The sequence below is a fragment of the Chroicocephalus ridibundus genome, chromosome 3, assembly GCF_963924245.1.
Source record: "Chroicocephalus ridibundus chromosome 3, bChrRid1.1, whole genome shotgun sequence".
Lineage (NCBI taxonomy): Eukaryota > Metazoa > Chordata > Aves > Charadriiformes > Laridae > Chroicocephalus > Chroicocephalus ridibundus.
In genome coordinates, this window is record NC_086286.1 from 14,286,154 (window position 1) to 14,303,380 (window position 17,227).

At 37.3% G+C, this 17,227-nt stretch overlaps 1 protein-coding gene across 24 annotated transcripts in view; it reads left to right on the top strand.

Moving 5' to 3' along the window:
• The window catches only part of NRXN1 (neurexin 1), a 710,395-nt gene that overhangs the window by 314,233 nt on the left and 378,935 nt on the right, over positions 1-17,227 (top strand). For all 24 annotated transcript variants that reach the window (XM_063328064.1, XM_063328065.1, XM_063328076.1 and 21 more), the window contains one exon: positions 13,343-13,465. In XM_063328064.1, coding sequence (XP_063184134.1) covers positions 13,343-13,465 — 123 coding nt within the window. The remainder of the gene's footprint in view (positions 1-13,342; positions 13,466-17,227) is intronic.

Here is a 17,227-nt window from a genome sequence, read left to right on the forward strand (position 1 = left end):
AAAATACTGCATGTGCTTAGTTGACAGTGCTTCTAAAGCTATAGTCAGATTGGAAATACCATCAGACTTCATGTATAAACACCTTTATTCGCTTTTCACATGAGTTCCTCGTTTGTTTCTTAGGACTCTCTGTTTCTAAGAAATAATGCTGTTGTGATGCTCATCTGTTAATACTTTTGTGAAAAACATTTAGAAGTGCTTATAAATGAAAATTCTATGGAAAAATACCACAGTCTTTCTATTATAGGATTACAGTTTGAAGAGGTTTTTTCAGGTGTTAGAAACTTAGGATTTTTTCCTAATAAATCTGTCTAAATAGACACTGAAATCATTAATAGTTTAGTTCAGAAAGCATTTAAGTATATTAAGAACATGCGTAGAAATTTTTCTGAATAGAAGCCTTGCTGAATCAACGCTGCCATGCTTATTTCCAGAACTTTTCAAGGAAAACCAAACAAATTGCCATCTCTCTGCAGGTAGATACCGCTTTACTGATCAACATATCTCATGCTCACGGCCATCACTCTGTCATAATATATACTTGTAAAGAACTAATGTAATGAGTGTTTGGGTTTGGTTTGGGGTTTTTTTGTTTGTTTTTTTTTTTAATTAAATGGATATATATGGTTAAGTGAGAGGGGAAGTATAGAATCAGAAAGAGTGAAGTTTCAATGGGGTGTCTAGTTCTCATTAACACAGCCGGTGAGCGTTGCAATAGGTCTAACATATGTTGAAGTGAATTGCCAAGTTTCTATCTGTCTCTCTCATATTAATAGATATTACGAATAGAACACTTACACATTATTAAAAAAAAAAAAGTGCCACCAACTTCAGTGAGAGTCAGATCAGATCCTGTTTCTTACCTTGGTGTGATTAGAAGAACCAAGCTGCTTAGGGAAAGTTTGACTACCTCTTCTTCAATCAAAGAAAGAAAGAAAAAAAGGAGGGAAAAAAGGGGTACCAAACTAATTTTAATTAAAGTAAAATTATTCCGATACATTTATACATTTGTAATGCTGGAAGTTTGGAATAAACCCCTGGTAAGCAATTGTCTTACTCCTTTAAGCATTAAGATGAGTGGGATCTGATTACAGACAGTAATGAACAGTACATGGGCGTAGAGCCTGTGTCTGTCTTTTCCATGTGTAGTGTCCTAACGCAGGAGTGGAATTCTCTGCCTATTTGGATAAATACAAGTTTGCAGAACCTGGTTTGTGAGCCATCTGTGGCATTTTGATGGCCCCTCCTTTATTGTGTCTGCAGAAAATACTGTGTAAGTATGTATTAGTTTTAGCTGCATGACTGTTTCAAAAAGGTGGGCTGTTTTATCATTGCTTCACTTCTCTGCAGCAAGTCATCATTTCATAAGTTCAGTCTTGATGAAGAAGTCTAGCAAGCACTTAGCTACAATATTATTCTCCATTAATGTTGTAAGAAGAGTAATTCATTTTTCAGTGTGCTTTTTTTGAAGAGCTAATAGTGTTAAAAGCATCTACCCAGTGCATGTCACTGATGAGCAGTTTCTTCTATTAAAAACACTTCCTCTGTATCTAGCACATTTTGCATTTGTGTCTATTAAAATGTATGAAACATCTATCATAACATTTTAAGCACTCAGTAGCTTATTACTGGAACCACATAACCGCTTCCTTATTATCTCTTCTTCACAATAACTTTAATGAATTTTATTCAGGTAGTTGTTAAAACTTCCATCCAAGCACATTTCATTTTTGGGTGACATGTCAAGAGGTTAACTTATGCTCCCTTCCAGCTGATTTCTAGGCCTCAATCCATCAGACAAGTCACTTCAAAGGAGATATTACTCTGTTGAGTTGAGACATCAAGATAAAGTTGGCTTTCTGAGATGCCACTTTGGGAAGTGTGCAAAGAATTCTTCAGCAGTTATTTGTCTAGGCAGTACTGAAGCAACAAGACACAAGATGAAGACCAAGACATGGAATGAGAAAAAGCTATTAAAGAAAAGAGAGGGCTGTGGTTAACGTAGCTTATACTAATTTTTTGGTATTATTTCTCATTCATTTTATATTCAGTGAGATTTTCTTCCAAGGAGTGAAGTGCACGTATGTAGAAATAACATTTCATTAGTTAAAAGTTCCTCTCTGCACATTAAGTCTTTTCTCAGTAATAATAAAATCTGTCTGGAAAAAAAAGACCAACTCGGTAAGTCAACAATTCCATCTTTCACTTACATGCCATGAACTGTTTACACGTGACTTGTGGAAATCGAATCAGAAATGAAGAATAACAAGCATAGGCAGTATGCTCACTACCATCTAAGAAATTCAAGTTTTACAAAAATTTAAGCTCCATAGTTGTTGAGTATAGGTGAAAATTACCTGTTGAATTTGTTGTGGTTACTGCTGTACTTTGAATTGTCCTGTGCAGTTTTTGCTACGTAACGTTTCAGCAGCTTGTATGCTGTTTCCTAGGCAAGAACAATGTTAGATGTACGCCACGGGCTCTCAAGGGAAGAAATATTCTTGTATCTCCAGCTAACATTTTGCAGGTGGTAGAAGACACTTAGAAAGTCACTTGACAAGCTAATCAGTTATGAAAAGGAGCTGCATTAGCTAGAAAAGACTCCAACGTGGATTCTTGATTTCCTAAAATTACATAAACCAAGATACACAGCACACCTTAAGATAGTGCAAGTAGGAACTTCTGTCAAGAAGCTGACTTTTTTTTTTCAACCACAAAATTGTCATTCACTGACACTGAGCACAATCCTTAAGAGATTAAAAAATGGTAAAAGACCATTTGAGAGATTCCCTCAATGTTGAAATCAATTCCATCTACTCAATTTTAAAAGTCATTCCCTTTTAGTTTTATATGGGCATGCAAGAGACAGCAAGCAACAGCCTGGAAATAACAGACAGCAAAAGATGCTTGACTTTATATATTCTTAGCATGGAAATGCTTGAGCAGCCATAATTGCAAAACAAAATTCTCAAAAAGTTGCAAGTGAACAATGAAAAAGACTAAAACTCACTATTGCAGATGTCACAGTTACCTTCAGTTTCATTTAGCCACCACAAATACATGTCTGGGAAAGTAATAGGTTTAGAAGCAGCTGAAATGTAGCGTGAAAAATTTGATGCAGAATGCAGAAAATGTCCTTGTTTGCAGAAAAGAAACACACATTGGTCTTTTGGGTAAGAAATCACATGAACAAGCTTAGAAGAGTTGCTGAAAATTTACCTTTAATAAAATGCCATATTAAACATATGCAAACTGTCCCAAACATACGTGGTATCTAAGGCAGTTGAGTACTTTTGTTCCCAAGAAAATCTTTATTAGAATAAGTATGTAGTAATTTTTTTAAATCTTATTTTAGACTCAGGAATCCTGAAAAAGTATGCTTTTTTTTTTTATAGGGAAACTTGTATATGTTCCCTGATAATTAGTATTCAGATTGCTTTCTTGAAGGTAGGGAATATCAGACCTAACTCAAAATCCAAAGAAATGTTTAAAGAATAATTACAATATTGTCTACAATTTCAGTCTGGAAAATTCAGGGTCTTTTTCCTTCAGAAGAAATTTTCTCTATAAGAAAGATACAAACGACTGCTAATGTGTATTTTTTACCCTTTTTTAATAGTACTGGAGCTTTAAAATCTTAAGATATGTATTCACTTTATATGACCCTGCTACTGTTAATGTGCCCTATGGCCCGTATCATTGAGAACATCAGGAATCTTGAATTCTGAATGAAATCTTGTGTAGCTGAACTGGTTGCTCCTCAGAAGTAGAAAAGGTCTAAAAGTAATCATGAACGATTATGCTCTAGTGACGACACTTTCCAAGGATAAACTTGGAGCAAGAATGACATGACATAGCAATGAAGAAATATACAAATTGGAAAAAGTGTGGTTTTGCAATTATTTTTTGTAATAGTTTAGGACTGTACAAGAAAATAAGCATAGGCTTTATATGTTGTCTGTTGTGTAAGTCGGGGAAATAATCAGAGACTGATCCTATACCCATGAAAGTCAGGGGAGGCTTGTTATAGAACAGGGATCACCCTTTGCATTCATCTATTTGTAATTTCTGAAAATAATCTGAAAGGTCTATTTTAGTGCTCCTTGCTTGACTCCTGTCTACGTAGAAGCATCCAAGAATAAGCAGTGTCAAGAAATTGTGCTTTTCTATCCATGAGTATAAAAATATTTTAAAACATTTAAATAATAATCAACAATCACAAATCTTTAAACTCTCTTTACCCTTAACTAGGCAAAATCCAGTGTTTTCTTTTTTTTTTTAAAAAAAAAGGATATGAGTGTGAGATTTAGTCGTTACATATTTTATAACAGCTGTGCCTTGGGATGAAGACACCTGTAAATTAAGAGGAGCTTATTCTTAAAATAAAGTCACAGTCCAAATTATTTTCCTTTCTGCGCCAAACAGTTACCAATCTGCTTATTCTTAAGCACAATGTGCAAGATATAAGGGTAAAATGAAATATTTAAGTGTATTTTTTCCTGTTATGTTTGGTTTTGCCTAAATATAAAGGTAATGTTTTTTTTATAAATAGGTAAATTGCAGAGAAGCATACTGCAGTTGTGCTTACTTGTATTTTTAAATGTACTTCAGAGTTTTGACAGCCATGGTTTGATATAAATGGGCACAGTCAATATCCAAGTCAGAAAGGTGAATGTGTGATCAGAGCTGTTTCTGCTTCTTTCCAGTTGTCGGTTATAATCTAACCAAAGTAAAACAAATATTGCAATTCTCTCAGGGGGAAAAAAAAAAAGATAATCAAGTATGTACCAACTTTTTCTGCAAAAATAACTGTAAGTTTAGGTTATTTTTCCTTCGCTGGGTTTAAGTGGAAAGGAAGAGGGCAGATTTAGCAGTAGGAAACAGTAGCACAGGTTCTCCAGACTCATAAAGGGTGTCAGCACCATCAGGGTACCCGTAGAGATCTGCTATAGGTGACTACACACCCGTTCCCTGTAGCGGCTGTGTATTTCACTCTTCTTTGTATTTAGTAGCTGATTGACAGTGATTGGCAGATCAGTGATTAAGGTCCAGGTTAACAAAGTTCTTTAGATAGCTGTCTCATAGTGAAATCCTTCTTCCAAGTTACAGTTCTTCCAGCTCTCTCGGGTTGAGAGGAGACAGCAAAGTTTCTCTGGAAGCTGAAGCAGTGTATTTGAACAGTAACTTGTATAGATGAAGAATGATGAGTCTTCTGGGGTAAAAATTTAACTCTTCTTGGGAAAGCGGAAAATGAACTTGAACTCATTTCAGGATCACTTTTTTTCCCTTAGTTTAAGCCCACGTCTCACAAATCAGTACTATTGACTGAACTCTGAATTCACACAGAATTAATGAATATTGGACATCCCAGAGGCTATTAAAGTCGTATCAGGACAATGAATATTTACTTTTAAAAACCTGAATTCTGGTATTGCTTAAAATTGGGTTTTCATGTTAGTCTTTGTACTATTTTACACAGGAGTTGCCAAGGCAGTTCTTATGATTTTCAATCCTATTCCTGTTACAGGAGGAAAAAAAGCAAACACAAATAACTCCAGATGAACTAGCCATTCTTTTCTCTACTGGGTTAAAAGGAATTTTTGATTGAAATGAATTTTCAGTATAAGAAGCTGTCTGTAATACAAGCATTCTGCATGGAAAAATTTCAGTATGGCAAATGAATTAAAATTTCCCATTTTGTTCTTCCTTGTGCAATACACTAGCTTATAGTGGATTATCCTTCAGAAAACAAACAAACAATTTCAGTTATCAAGCCAAATTTACCCCCCCCCCCCCCCTTCCCCTGTATTATTCAGTTTCAGCGTGTGTCCAGGTGAGTTGTTGCAGTGGCTCAGTCCAGGTTTTTCAAGTCCCTCCTCTCCTTGGTGGCCAGAGGCTTCCCTTGCTGTCATCCTTCTGTGGTCTTTTCTCGAGCTCGGCCACAGGAGTGTTCTGGGAACTGGGGAGCTGGCTGAGAAAATGGGATAGAAGGCTTGCGAAATATAGCTGCTTTCCTAAGGGTGCTGCTAACGCATCTTAGGTAGAATGAAGTCAAAGATGTTGACTTGAAAATGTTTGCATTAAGTGCATGTTACTTACTTAAAAAAAAAAAAAAAGCTTAAACGTATTCAGCTTTAAATTCTTGGAATTTTTCATTATACAGCCATGTCAAACTAAGGTAAAAACAAATTAAGACTTGCGAAAAGTCACACAAGTAGTTTGTGGAAGTGAATCTGCCGAATCCCAATTCAGAGCCCTAGGTTTTGGGCACACTTCAAAAAGTTTAGTGTGATTCAAGGCAGGATATGACCTTAAAAGTGTGTTTGTAATGATCTTTGCAAGTGCACCTTTTTTTTACCTGCAGTAAATACAAAGTAAATAATAGTGCACTGTGAAGCTTTCTTTAAATTAGCATAGGACTGCCATGTATTGAAAGTTCATGCTCACCTTACCTACAGCAAAGTCAATTGGCAAGTTCAACATAATTTCTGAAAATTTGCCTGAAACTGTTCAGCAGTGAGCTGAAAAAGCAACAACCGTATGTTTCAAGCTCATTGACTTTGCCGTGCTTTAGTTCAGGGCCTTAGGGCAGATTCATAAAAACTTAAGTACCTTCAGCACATTTTCTGATAGTCATGATCCTTAGAGAACGGTACAAATGAGAAACTGCATTCTTATTAAAAATACAGCAATCTAGCTGACTTCTGGTTTTAGCTTTTAAAAGATACTTTTCTTTCATTATTTCTAAGAAGAAGTAAAATTACACGTCCATAGGGCTGTTTATGTTTCACCTGCTTAGACGTATGACTTACAAAACTAAATTAAAACGCAGCTGATTCCTAACAATAAATGGTTTAAGTAATGTATTGAGGAATGTTTCTAGCCTGGGTTAAACGTTTCTTAATGCAGTAACAAAATCAGTTTTATCCTCTCATCTACTCTTGAGTTCACGTGTAGTTGTAATTGCAATTTCAAAACCATTTTTTCAAGAAATATGATTCAACCCAATTATTAACCAGCAAAGTATACTTCACAGCTTTGAGAGAAGGTATATGCGTTCTACGTATACTTTGATGTGGCAGGAAAGTCTAGAGGCCAAGACTTGCAGCTCAAAAGTTTATGACTTCATGGTCTGTCTTTCTCCATCTTGGTGTTATTCAGTAGTGGTCCTCATTCTGTTTGTAGAGAACAGGCTTTCACAAGACAGCGGTTTATCATCACCACCTTTCTTTGCAGGCACCAAGAATCCTTAGATTTAATGTAGTCCAATAGATCTGTGTTCTGCCCTCCCACCTTGATCCACTGGCTCTATTTAGATCCTTAATTGTCACTAACAGTTAATATATTACAGCTCTAAATAAATTAATGGATGAGTACGTATGCTATCACATCCCAACTTAAATAGCTTGCTTAAGGCAAAAGGTGTTATAAAGTTGGGAGAGGGGAAACACTGAGCAGCTCAGACCATGGGCAGGGGAAGGAAGTTCAAAGAGAAGAGAGAAAAGAAACAAGAAAATGACTATGGAAAACTTAGTGTCCTCAGACCTGAATATGGTGCTTGATTCCTGGATTCATTGTTTTTTATATCCTTCTATGGATTTTTCTTCCCCAGTGCATTCACTGTGTATGCTGGTTTTCCTTACTAGTGAACTAAATCAATATTTAATGCAGTCTGTTTGTAGTTTAGTCATGTAGAGGAAGCCAGTAGACTTTTCAAAAGTACCTTATTTAGCTTTTTGAATTTCTGTGAGTGCATGTACAGAAGCAGATTTAAGATTATATTTCTGTTATTCAAAACAATATGAGCAAATCTATCAAAAAAATGAAGGCTAATGAACAATATTAGCAACTCTAATCTGCTTCATTTTAATTTCTGAAATGTCAGGTTTTGTTTTAAAAAAGTAATAAAAATACCCTTCACTGTCAATACTTTATCCAAATTGCCAAAAGCAATTTTGCCTGTAATAAAGCTGTTGTGGGCTGGAACATTTTGATCAAGCAGTGCAGATTGATATGTTTTACTTAATACAATTCAGTGAACATGCTGTTCCTGTGGAAGTTTCTATATGAGTCTGTCAGGAATGAAATACTGTTGAGAAATTTTTTGACCTGCAATAAGACTTTCTCAAGTTAATTTATCAATTGGCTTTAAATGATAAACTGATACACTGATTGTGTCATTGATCTTTGAAAGGCAACTAAGTTTTTCTATTAGTAAGAAACAAGCATATTCAGGGAATTTCAGGATGATGCAGCTGCAGGCATTTAAAATACCGTTGATTCACTATAATAATTGACTTATTAAATTCATGTTTCCAAATGAGTGGTTCGGAAGACCAGAATTGTTTCTGCGGCCAACCACCATGGAAAGGATATTGAGGATTAAGATGCTTTCCCCTGTTTGTTTTGTGTTTCTGCATTTAGTACTGGAGGAATCTTTCATGAACGTTTTGTGCTGCAAGCTGGGGTATAATATAGATGCCTCACCAGGTTTGCACAGTGGCTGTGAGACTGGCTGCTTGCTGGAACAGAAGCCTAGGCTACAGGCATGTTAGATTTACCTTGAAAAGCAGGATAAGTGAGATGGCACAAAGTTGCCTGGTTCTGCATCAGGTATTTACAATAACACTCTTAGGTATCTCTCAGAGCCACTCGGCTGCCTTTGCTTTACAATTCAGCTTCTATGTATATACTATCTTAGCTGTAAGATTTCATCTGAAATCCTGGCATCCCTGACCTCAAAGTAATAGTCTCTAGTAACTGCAGTCATCTCAGGGTTTTGTCTTTTTTTCCCACTTTTCTCTCAAATTTCAAATGGGAAATACCATCTGGTAGTGGTTGCTGTAGCATGCATAGTTATCCATTAGCATACTAGGCTTGAAACCACGGACATTTCTTTTACTGACCAATAAATAGATTGTAGCAGTTTGCCTGTAACTAACTGGGGTTCCATAGGTTAATATAGCATTCCCTGAACCACCCAGTCTCCCTTGCTAATCTCTATTTACTTTGTCTTTCTTTCGATACTTAATTTTTGATATCTACTTTTGGTCATGGAACTGAATGCTCCAAGCAGGTCTGGGTAGCATTTTGGTATGTGCCTTGGTGGTGGGTGGCATTGTAAGAGACAGTAGTTCCTGTGTTTGCTTCAGACAACTAGTTTTGAATGTATTTTGGTACAATGCCAGAAGCTAGTATCTTGTTTCAAAGTGACCAATTTGTTTTTATGATATTTTGTTCAAATAGTGGGTTAAAAGATCTCCCAATTTAAGTACAACAGGAAAGAGATCTATAGGAGAAAAAGTAAGTATGGGTGTTGCCATCACTTAACAGGCTCATTTGAATTTGGCAAATTTTCAGCGCTTTAATTAGGCTGATCAGGCTCCTCACAAGATAGGAAAGAGAATCGGAATCTCCAGAGAACATTTAGAATATTCAGCACATTGAAAACAAGATTTTTCTTTGAGGTTTGTACTTTTTTTCCTCAAACTTCAGAGAGGTACAAAGGCAATTAAATTCTAGATGAGGGGCTGAAAACAAAGTAAGCTCGACTTTGGGTGCCTATGTGAAGTTATAACTTAGGATGTTTGGGACTTTATACATTCTTGTTCATAAAGAATTGCATCATCAAGATGTGTACCTCTATCAGCTGGCTGCACAGTCTTTATTTTCCCATGAAAAAGATGGTTGTACAAGCCATTACCTGCTTTTGAATGGATGTGCAGATTTTACTGGCATGATGGACTATAAGCAAATTGTGAGAGCCATAAAAGCGCCTATACTTTTTTATTCACTACTATCCATTCATACTAGAGATGCATAAAATCTAGTGGTTATTTAAGCCTTTAAAATAGGAAAAGAGCTGAATATAGACCTTGATAATAAATTTCATGCTTAAGCAAGAGAAGATCCTTAGTGTATTTTTGCAGGTTACTGCCTGTCTCTGAGAAGAAAGTTTTATTATTAAGGCATTAATGTCTGAGAGAATCAATAGCTCAGAAAGTGAGTGCTGGGTACATGAAGCAAATTAACTGTGTCCTGTTTAGAAAGAGACAAATGAGTTCCAGAGGAAGGACAGCATGGGAAATAGGAGTGGAGGGACATAAGGTTGGAAGGGTAGTATCAGTCCATTTAAAATAAAAAAAAGATCTTCCTTTTTTTTTTTTTTTTTTAATTAGGGTTCTTGCTTTTCTTCTCATGGGAGATATTTAATGTTTTGAAAGAAAAGAGCGTAAAAAAAAATAAATACCCAACCCCCCCCCCCCCCCCCAAAAGTGGTAATATGCCAATTCATGTTAAAATACAACAGCACTTTCTGCTGATGTAATTTAAATAAAGTGGGATCAGATCAATGTAAAGCGAGAATAAGACTGGAGAGCCAATGATTTAGTAGATTGATAGCAGATTCACTATAAACTAGGGCACTATAAACCAGGACAGAAGAAGAATCTGAACTGTATGATCTCAAAAATATGATGTTTAACTACTAGTATAAAATATGTTTGAGGTTGGCCAATGCCATTTAACAACGTACGTTAAGAGTTTCCTTCTGCAGTCATTGTACTCTTGCGTGTTATCAAGGACTACACATTTTTGTGCTTAACCATTTAGAAAATTTTGTCCTAAATACGCTGCTCACAAGCACATTTACTACTTTTATATGCAAAAGCATTTTCTTGGCCAGGAAGCAGCCCAAGCGTTACGTTCTCTACAGGAATGGTGGGCATCCATCCTTCCCCATCCACCTGTCCAGCTGCCATGGAAAACTATGCTACTTGGCAGAGAGGCAACATGATGTGACAGGTACATACACAATACCTAGACAGTGGGTCTTGCGATTTTGGAGTTCCTTGCACTCTCTGTGACCAAGCAAAAACCTCTCTTCTCTCTTAGAGTTCAGCTTCAGGAAAGAAAAGCCTTTTTCCATGCAAGGTAGCTAGTTTCTACAGGGCCAGGACTGCTTTCTATGCATTACTTCTATAGTCTGTTGTACCCAGGTTCATCCCTTTCGTAGCCCTTTCACCATAGCTCCCCTTAATCCAGTTTTGGATTGCGAGCATTGCAAACAAAGGCAGCTCATGGGTAGTTCTGACCTTTTTTTTTTACTCGGAGTACTCTTGTGAAAGAAATAGACTGATACATAGGAAAACAGGCCTTTAGTTTTACAACAGGAAGAGTTTACAAGTCCCTAACCATTAAAAGATAATAGACATATTTGCCTGTATGAATGTGAGCAGCCAAGTTGGATTTGATATTTATATACACTGAGGCACCTTTACATGAATGGGACACTACAGAGGGTTGTTGTAATGCGAGGGCAAATTAAAATTGCATATGCTTTTAGGTCTTTTAGAGATCATTTGTGAGATAGAGGAGTCTAAGTAGTTCAACTACTTAAAAAATTAAAAAAAAAGTTGGACTAATAAATTAAGAATGGTTAACATGTTTAAAACAATAGTAAGCGGTGTATTTCTAGGCAGGCATGTTGACTCTCACTTGACTTGTGTCATTTAAGGATTTTTTGTAAATCCATGCCTTCTCTCCCAAATCTAGTTAGAAACTGCTTCCGTTGAAGCCCAATAAAATACACAATAATAGAAATTGCTTAAAGAGCATTATTTGCTGTAGCTGTATCACCGTATCCAGAGAGAACTTTATTCACTTAAGCTTTATGCAAAAAAGGTCGTTCTCTCGTCAGAGAAAGTAAACACGTAAGGAACAGAACAATTCAGGTAGTTGACATCAGTGAGTATACACACATCTCTTTCTGCTGGGTTTGCACCGCTTTCGAGCCTAGTGTCAATACAGGAGCATAGAGAAAGCAGCATGATGTCCTCAGAATCTCACTGCCTTTGCTGTAGCTAGTATTTTTATTCCTGGAGGTCCCTTGACAAGCTCAAAATAACAAGGATTGCACATAAAAGCAGGGAAATCAACCATCAGCAATTAAAAAAATGCTGATAGAAATTGGAAAAAGTCTGAGATGAAAACCGTCCAATATGCCGAACAGCTACACCAAGCTGTTAGTGTCTTTTCCCTCTGTGCAGTCCTGAGGTCAGAGAGGCTTTGATTCTAGACAGCGTCATATAGTACCCATTTATTAATAGACCCCTTCCATCACAGTTAGCCTGCACAGGGTGGAGAAGAATTCAGAAACAAACGTGGGAGAGTCTCAGAGCCAGTGACGTATCCCTTTTTAATAGCAGGCTGACACATGGGATGTGGTCCCCTGGAAAGATGTAGTGGAGGTAACAGTCTGACTCAGTGTGACCCTCGTGTTTTCGTGTCAAATGTTACTATATTATACGTCTCTCTTAGTTATCAGCAGCTTTTATTATGCTGGAACTGAAAAGCAGGCCAGGGAAGTCTCTGTCTTGCAAGACTGTAATTTGTTAATTGCAGATTAGCTTTACCTTTTCGACAGTCGCCACATAAGTCCAGTAATTCGAGTCTGAGCACCGAAGTTTTGATTGATTGGTTCAGTCCTTGGTCAATCACCTACTCATATCAATGATAGTTCATAGTCAGGATTTTTCTCTTTCTTTCTCTTTTTGGTCAACAGTGCAAGGGACGATTTCCATAATCATTTTTTTCTGAGAGATTTTTTTTCCTGGGTATTAATGATATGCTGTTTCCTAGATTTTTGAGTATTTCAGTTATTGCAAGTACTATGTGCTATAAGTAGGATTATATTTGCTTCAAAAGTGTTTGTTGTACTGCTTACAAAAATAGCAGATTACAGAAAAAGGTATCCCTGAAACGAAAAAGGAAAGCATGGTTTGGATGTCTGCTAACATCAGAAGGTACTGGTTCTGAATACTAAGAAGTCATCTGGATGATAAGGTAACAGAGGATCTTCTGAGAAGTCCTAATAAACAAACATAGGCTGCGAAGCTGATATAGGTTAAGAAAAATATAGCACACGTGCACACACATTTACCACTTCTATCTTTCACCCAAACTATTTTTAATGAAGGAACAAAAATCCGGTCTTGTAAACACATGCTGAAGTTGTTCTGGCTGCAGTAATCCTGTTTCTTAAAGGATTGCATGTGACTGGAAAATGCGTAACTAAATCCGTGTTGACTGTGCCTATTTATGACAGCCTGGTTCATTAAATGTGCGCATACAATACGTTTATATAGTTAAATATACAATAGAAGTGTTTTAACATAGTAGCTTTACGTTTTGAGGTTTGCTTATACTTTGTGATTTTCTTATTTGATGTGACTTTTAACATTTGCCCAGCCAGTCTCTCTGTCTCTCTCTCTCTCTTTCTCTGTGAGGTTCACATGTAAACTGATTTAAAGATTGCATAATGACTGTTTGGCATATCCTACAGGCAAAGGTCCAGAAACCCTTTTTGCTGGCTATAACCTCAATGATAATGAGTGGCACACAGTGCGTGTGGTTCGGCGAGGAAAAAGTTTAAAGTTAATGGTGGATGACCAGCAAGCCATGACAGGTAGTGTGGCATTGTGACTCCGTGTTACTGGGGGGAAACACAAAGCAAAAAAGGGCAGAAGTAAATGCCTTTATCTGAAAGCAACAGATGCTTTTTTCTTTTCTTGGGTAAGGTCAAAAATCCACGTTATACATCTTGAAATACTGCTACAAGCACATTATTACACTTGATATTAATGTTACTCTAACATTGCTGTTGAAATTAATGAAAACCTCCATGCTGACTTAAATGAATGTTTTTATACAGTAATTGGAGAGAAGTAATTTGATACATCACTAATGAGAAAGCAAGTAAAATGCTTTTGGCAACACATTGTATTTATACTAAGGTTAAACTCTAAGCCATTGCTGTAAGAAAGAATTTCATAAATGTTTGAAGGATATTCTAGTGTGTTTTAAATCTTGCATCAGCTGTCCTCAATAATTAAATGTTAGGCAACAGGTTTTTCTGAAATACTAAAATAGCAGTTGGGATGGGAGGAAAAACATGGCACGAACACTAGCATACATTAGAAATATATTTCTATGTATATATTATCAGAAATTACTTTAATATTTTTTTTCTGTTAAAGATAAGGCTTACTTACCTGTCTAATAGCAACAAACCTGTCTTCTAGCCCCGATTCCTTGCACAATAATGTGCTTAATTTTGCATTAGCTGTTTAGTATGTTCCTTTGTTTTCATGTAGCATTAAATAGCTTTTGTCATTTGTTTTAAGTTTTGTTAAAATGCTAAAAATTTTAATGAGGTTTTTCAAAGAAAAGTACCTTCTTTAGTAGTCTTTTTTCACTTCAGCAGAACACTGGAGAGCATGTCAGTGGTAGAAAAATAATTGCTATGTATTCATATAGCTGTAAAAACATACTTTCTAGAATCAGAAATTACCAATAGATCTTCCAGAGGTGAAGCAAAAATTTAGTCGGTGTACATGGTGATGTTTTGGATCATTTTCTCAAGAAAGCAAATTGGCCTAAGCCAATTATTTTCTTTATGAAAATAAATATGTAGTACTGGAGGAACTATACTGAAAAATATCGTCTTGTTGCTTCAACTGGCAACTCAAATAATGAGGCTACGTTGTGGTTGTTTCCTAGTTAAAGGAAGTTGTTTAGGTCTGAATAAAACCACAGAATCACGGAATTTTTCAGAGTTGGAAGGGACCTCTAGAGATCATCTAGTCCAACTCCCCTACTAAAGCAAGATTGCCTAGAGCATATTATTGAGGGCTGCATCCAGAGGGGTCTTGAAAGTCCCAGAGAAGGGCACTCCACAACCTCCCTGGGCAGCCTGTTCCAGTGCTCCGTCACCCTCACCGTAAAGAAGTTTTTTCTCATGTTTGATCGGAACTTCCTATGTTCCAGCTTGTGCCCGTTACCCCTCGTCCTGTCACTGGGAACCACTGAAAAGAGTCTGGCTCCATCCTCCTTCAGCCCACCCTTTAGATACTTGTAAACATTAATAAGGTCTCCCCTCAGCCTTCTCTTCTCCAGGCTAAAGAGTCCCAGCTCTCTCAGCCTTTCCTCATAAGGGAGATGCTCCAATCCCTCAGTCATCTTTGTTGCCCTACGCTGGACTTTCTCCAGCAGTTCCCTGTCTCTCTTGAACTGGGGAGCCCGGAACTGGACACAGTATTCCAGTTGTGGCCTCACCAGGGCAGAGTAGAGGGGGAGAATGACCTCCCTTGACCTGCCGGCCACACTCTTCCCTGTGCAGCCCAGAATTCCGTTGGCCTTCTTGGCGACAAGGGCACGTTGCTTGCTCATGGATAATTTACTGTCTACCAATATAGTGTCTAAAACCAAATGCAGATTTCCTGGCATCATTGTGGCAGATTTTTTTTATTTAAAAATACTATAGGTTACAAAACCAGCAAGACATACTCTTTTCACCTTTGAGTTCAGTCCCAGCTGCTCAACACAGCTTCAGAAAAGTTCAAAATATATGTGAAGGTATAAGATGAAAACAGGAGGTTTCTATCATATATAGTCTAGTCAAGTGAAGTAATAAGTAAAGAACGCAGGACTTTAAGTTCTTGTAATCACTCTCCGTCGTGGGTAGCTGTAGTTACTATCAAATATCGTGGTCTCAGAAAATAGCTGAGACACTGGAACAGGCTCTCTGGAGAGGTGGTTGGTGTCCCAAGCCTGTCAGTGTTTATGAGGCATTTGGACGATGCCCTTAATAACAAGCTTTAACTTTTGGTCAGCTGTGGTCAGGCAGTTGGACTAGATGGTCGTTGTAGGTCCCTTCCAACTGAACTGTTCTATTCCAGCTGTTAAGGCCTGTGAGTCTTTTCTCTTCAGTTGCCTCCTAATCACGCAAAAGTCTTGCCTGTGGGTTCAGCTTTCTGGTACCACCCTTGTATTCTTCCCATGTGCCAGTACCTGGCTGGTTGACTCAGAATCCTTCTCAGTTCTTCAAGCTGGAAGTTGCCTACATTTGCGTAATTCACAGCTGTTTCATGTTCTTCAGCCAAGGGGAGAAACTCATCGCAGTATTTTGGAGGGAAAAAGTCTTCCTAAACTCCCTGCAGGAAGCTGTGTGGCCCATCTGTGGCCTTTTCCATCAGCGAGCAAGGAGCTGGTATGAGCGGAGCTAGAGGGAACTTGAAAGTCTGACAACATGGGAAACCTGCTGTTACTTCCAGGAATATTACACTTTCTGCATGGAAAATCTTTATTGCCATGCAGCACTGTGTGTTGCCAAAGCCTTCATGAGCTTAAGTTTTTCGCTCCCATCTGGGAGAAAGTCAAATGTACACGATGTAATTTAATGTGTACTAGCCTTGAATTTCCTAAAGGGGTAGTGGAAGAGTTGCCATATCAGATTGGAATGCTCTTGCTCTAAACAGCTTAGAACTTTTCTTCAGATATCCCAACAATCACAAATGTGGTTAAAATATAACCCGGTAATTATTCATGTGAAAGGTTATTATGATCTTATGGGAGCATGAGGAAAAATGGACTTTCTCCCAAAAATTCCAGCTTCCCCCCACCATGCGCTGTGTTTTCTCTTTTGATTCCATTTCCTATGTCACATATGAAAAACAAAAAAAAACAAAACAAAACCCCAACAAAACCCACCAGATACAGAAAGCTTAAGCTGGACTGGAAGCCATGAAATAATTCAGCCTCACCTTCCATTTTTTTACAGATTATAAAATATCACCTGTTCATCTATGTACTGAGTTTATCTTTGGCGAATGCATAATTTGTGCATGGGTAAATAATATCTTTCAGAATCATAACTAGCTTTCATCTGAAGTCATACAAGTGGTTTTGGAAATTTTACTGATCGTAAAAGAGTTTAAATACTCCCGGCTCTGATGCACTTTGTTTTCTGGTAGTGTATAGAAAATAAGTGGACTGAAGGAGGTTACTATGGTTGGATAATGGAAAGGATACCTAGCTGATGGTTATGAACAGAAATTCCCTTGGCCTTTTGTGTGTCCCATAGCATTGCAACAGGTAATGCATTTTGTGCACCAATCTGACAAGTTAAAAAAAAAAAACAACAAAAAAAAAAAAACCAAAAGAAAACCCCCCAACCTTATAAGCACAAACTACAGTCTTTCTCTTTTTCTTCATTGCTGTAATTGCAAATACCGTGGAGCATTATGTGAAGCCTCAAGCCCTGTTAGCATGTTTGTACAACTGAAATGTTAGAGGGAGATTTGGGATGTGAGCCCAGATTCTGGAACTTTTTTATTACTATGCTCAAGAAAGAAATACATTTAAGGTAGCGAATGTAGTGAGCGCTACA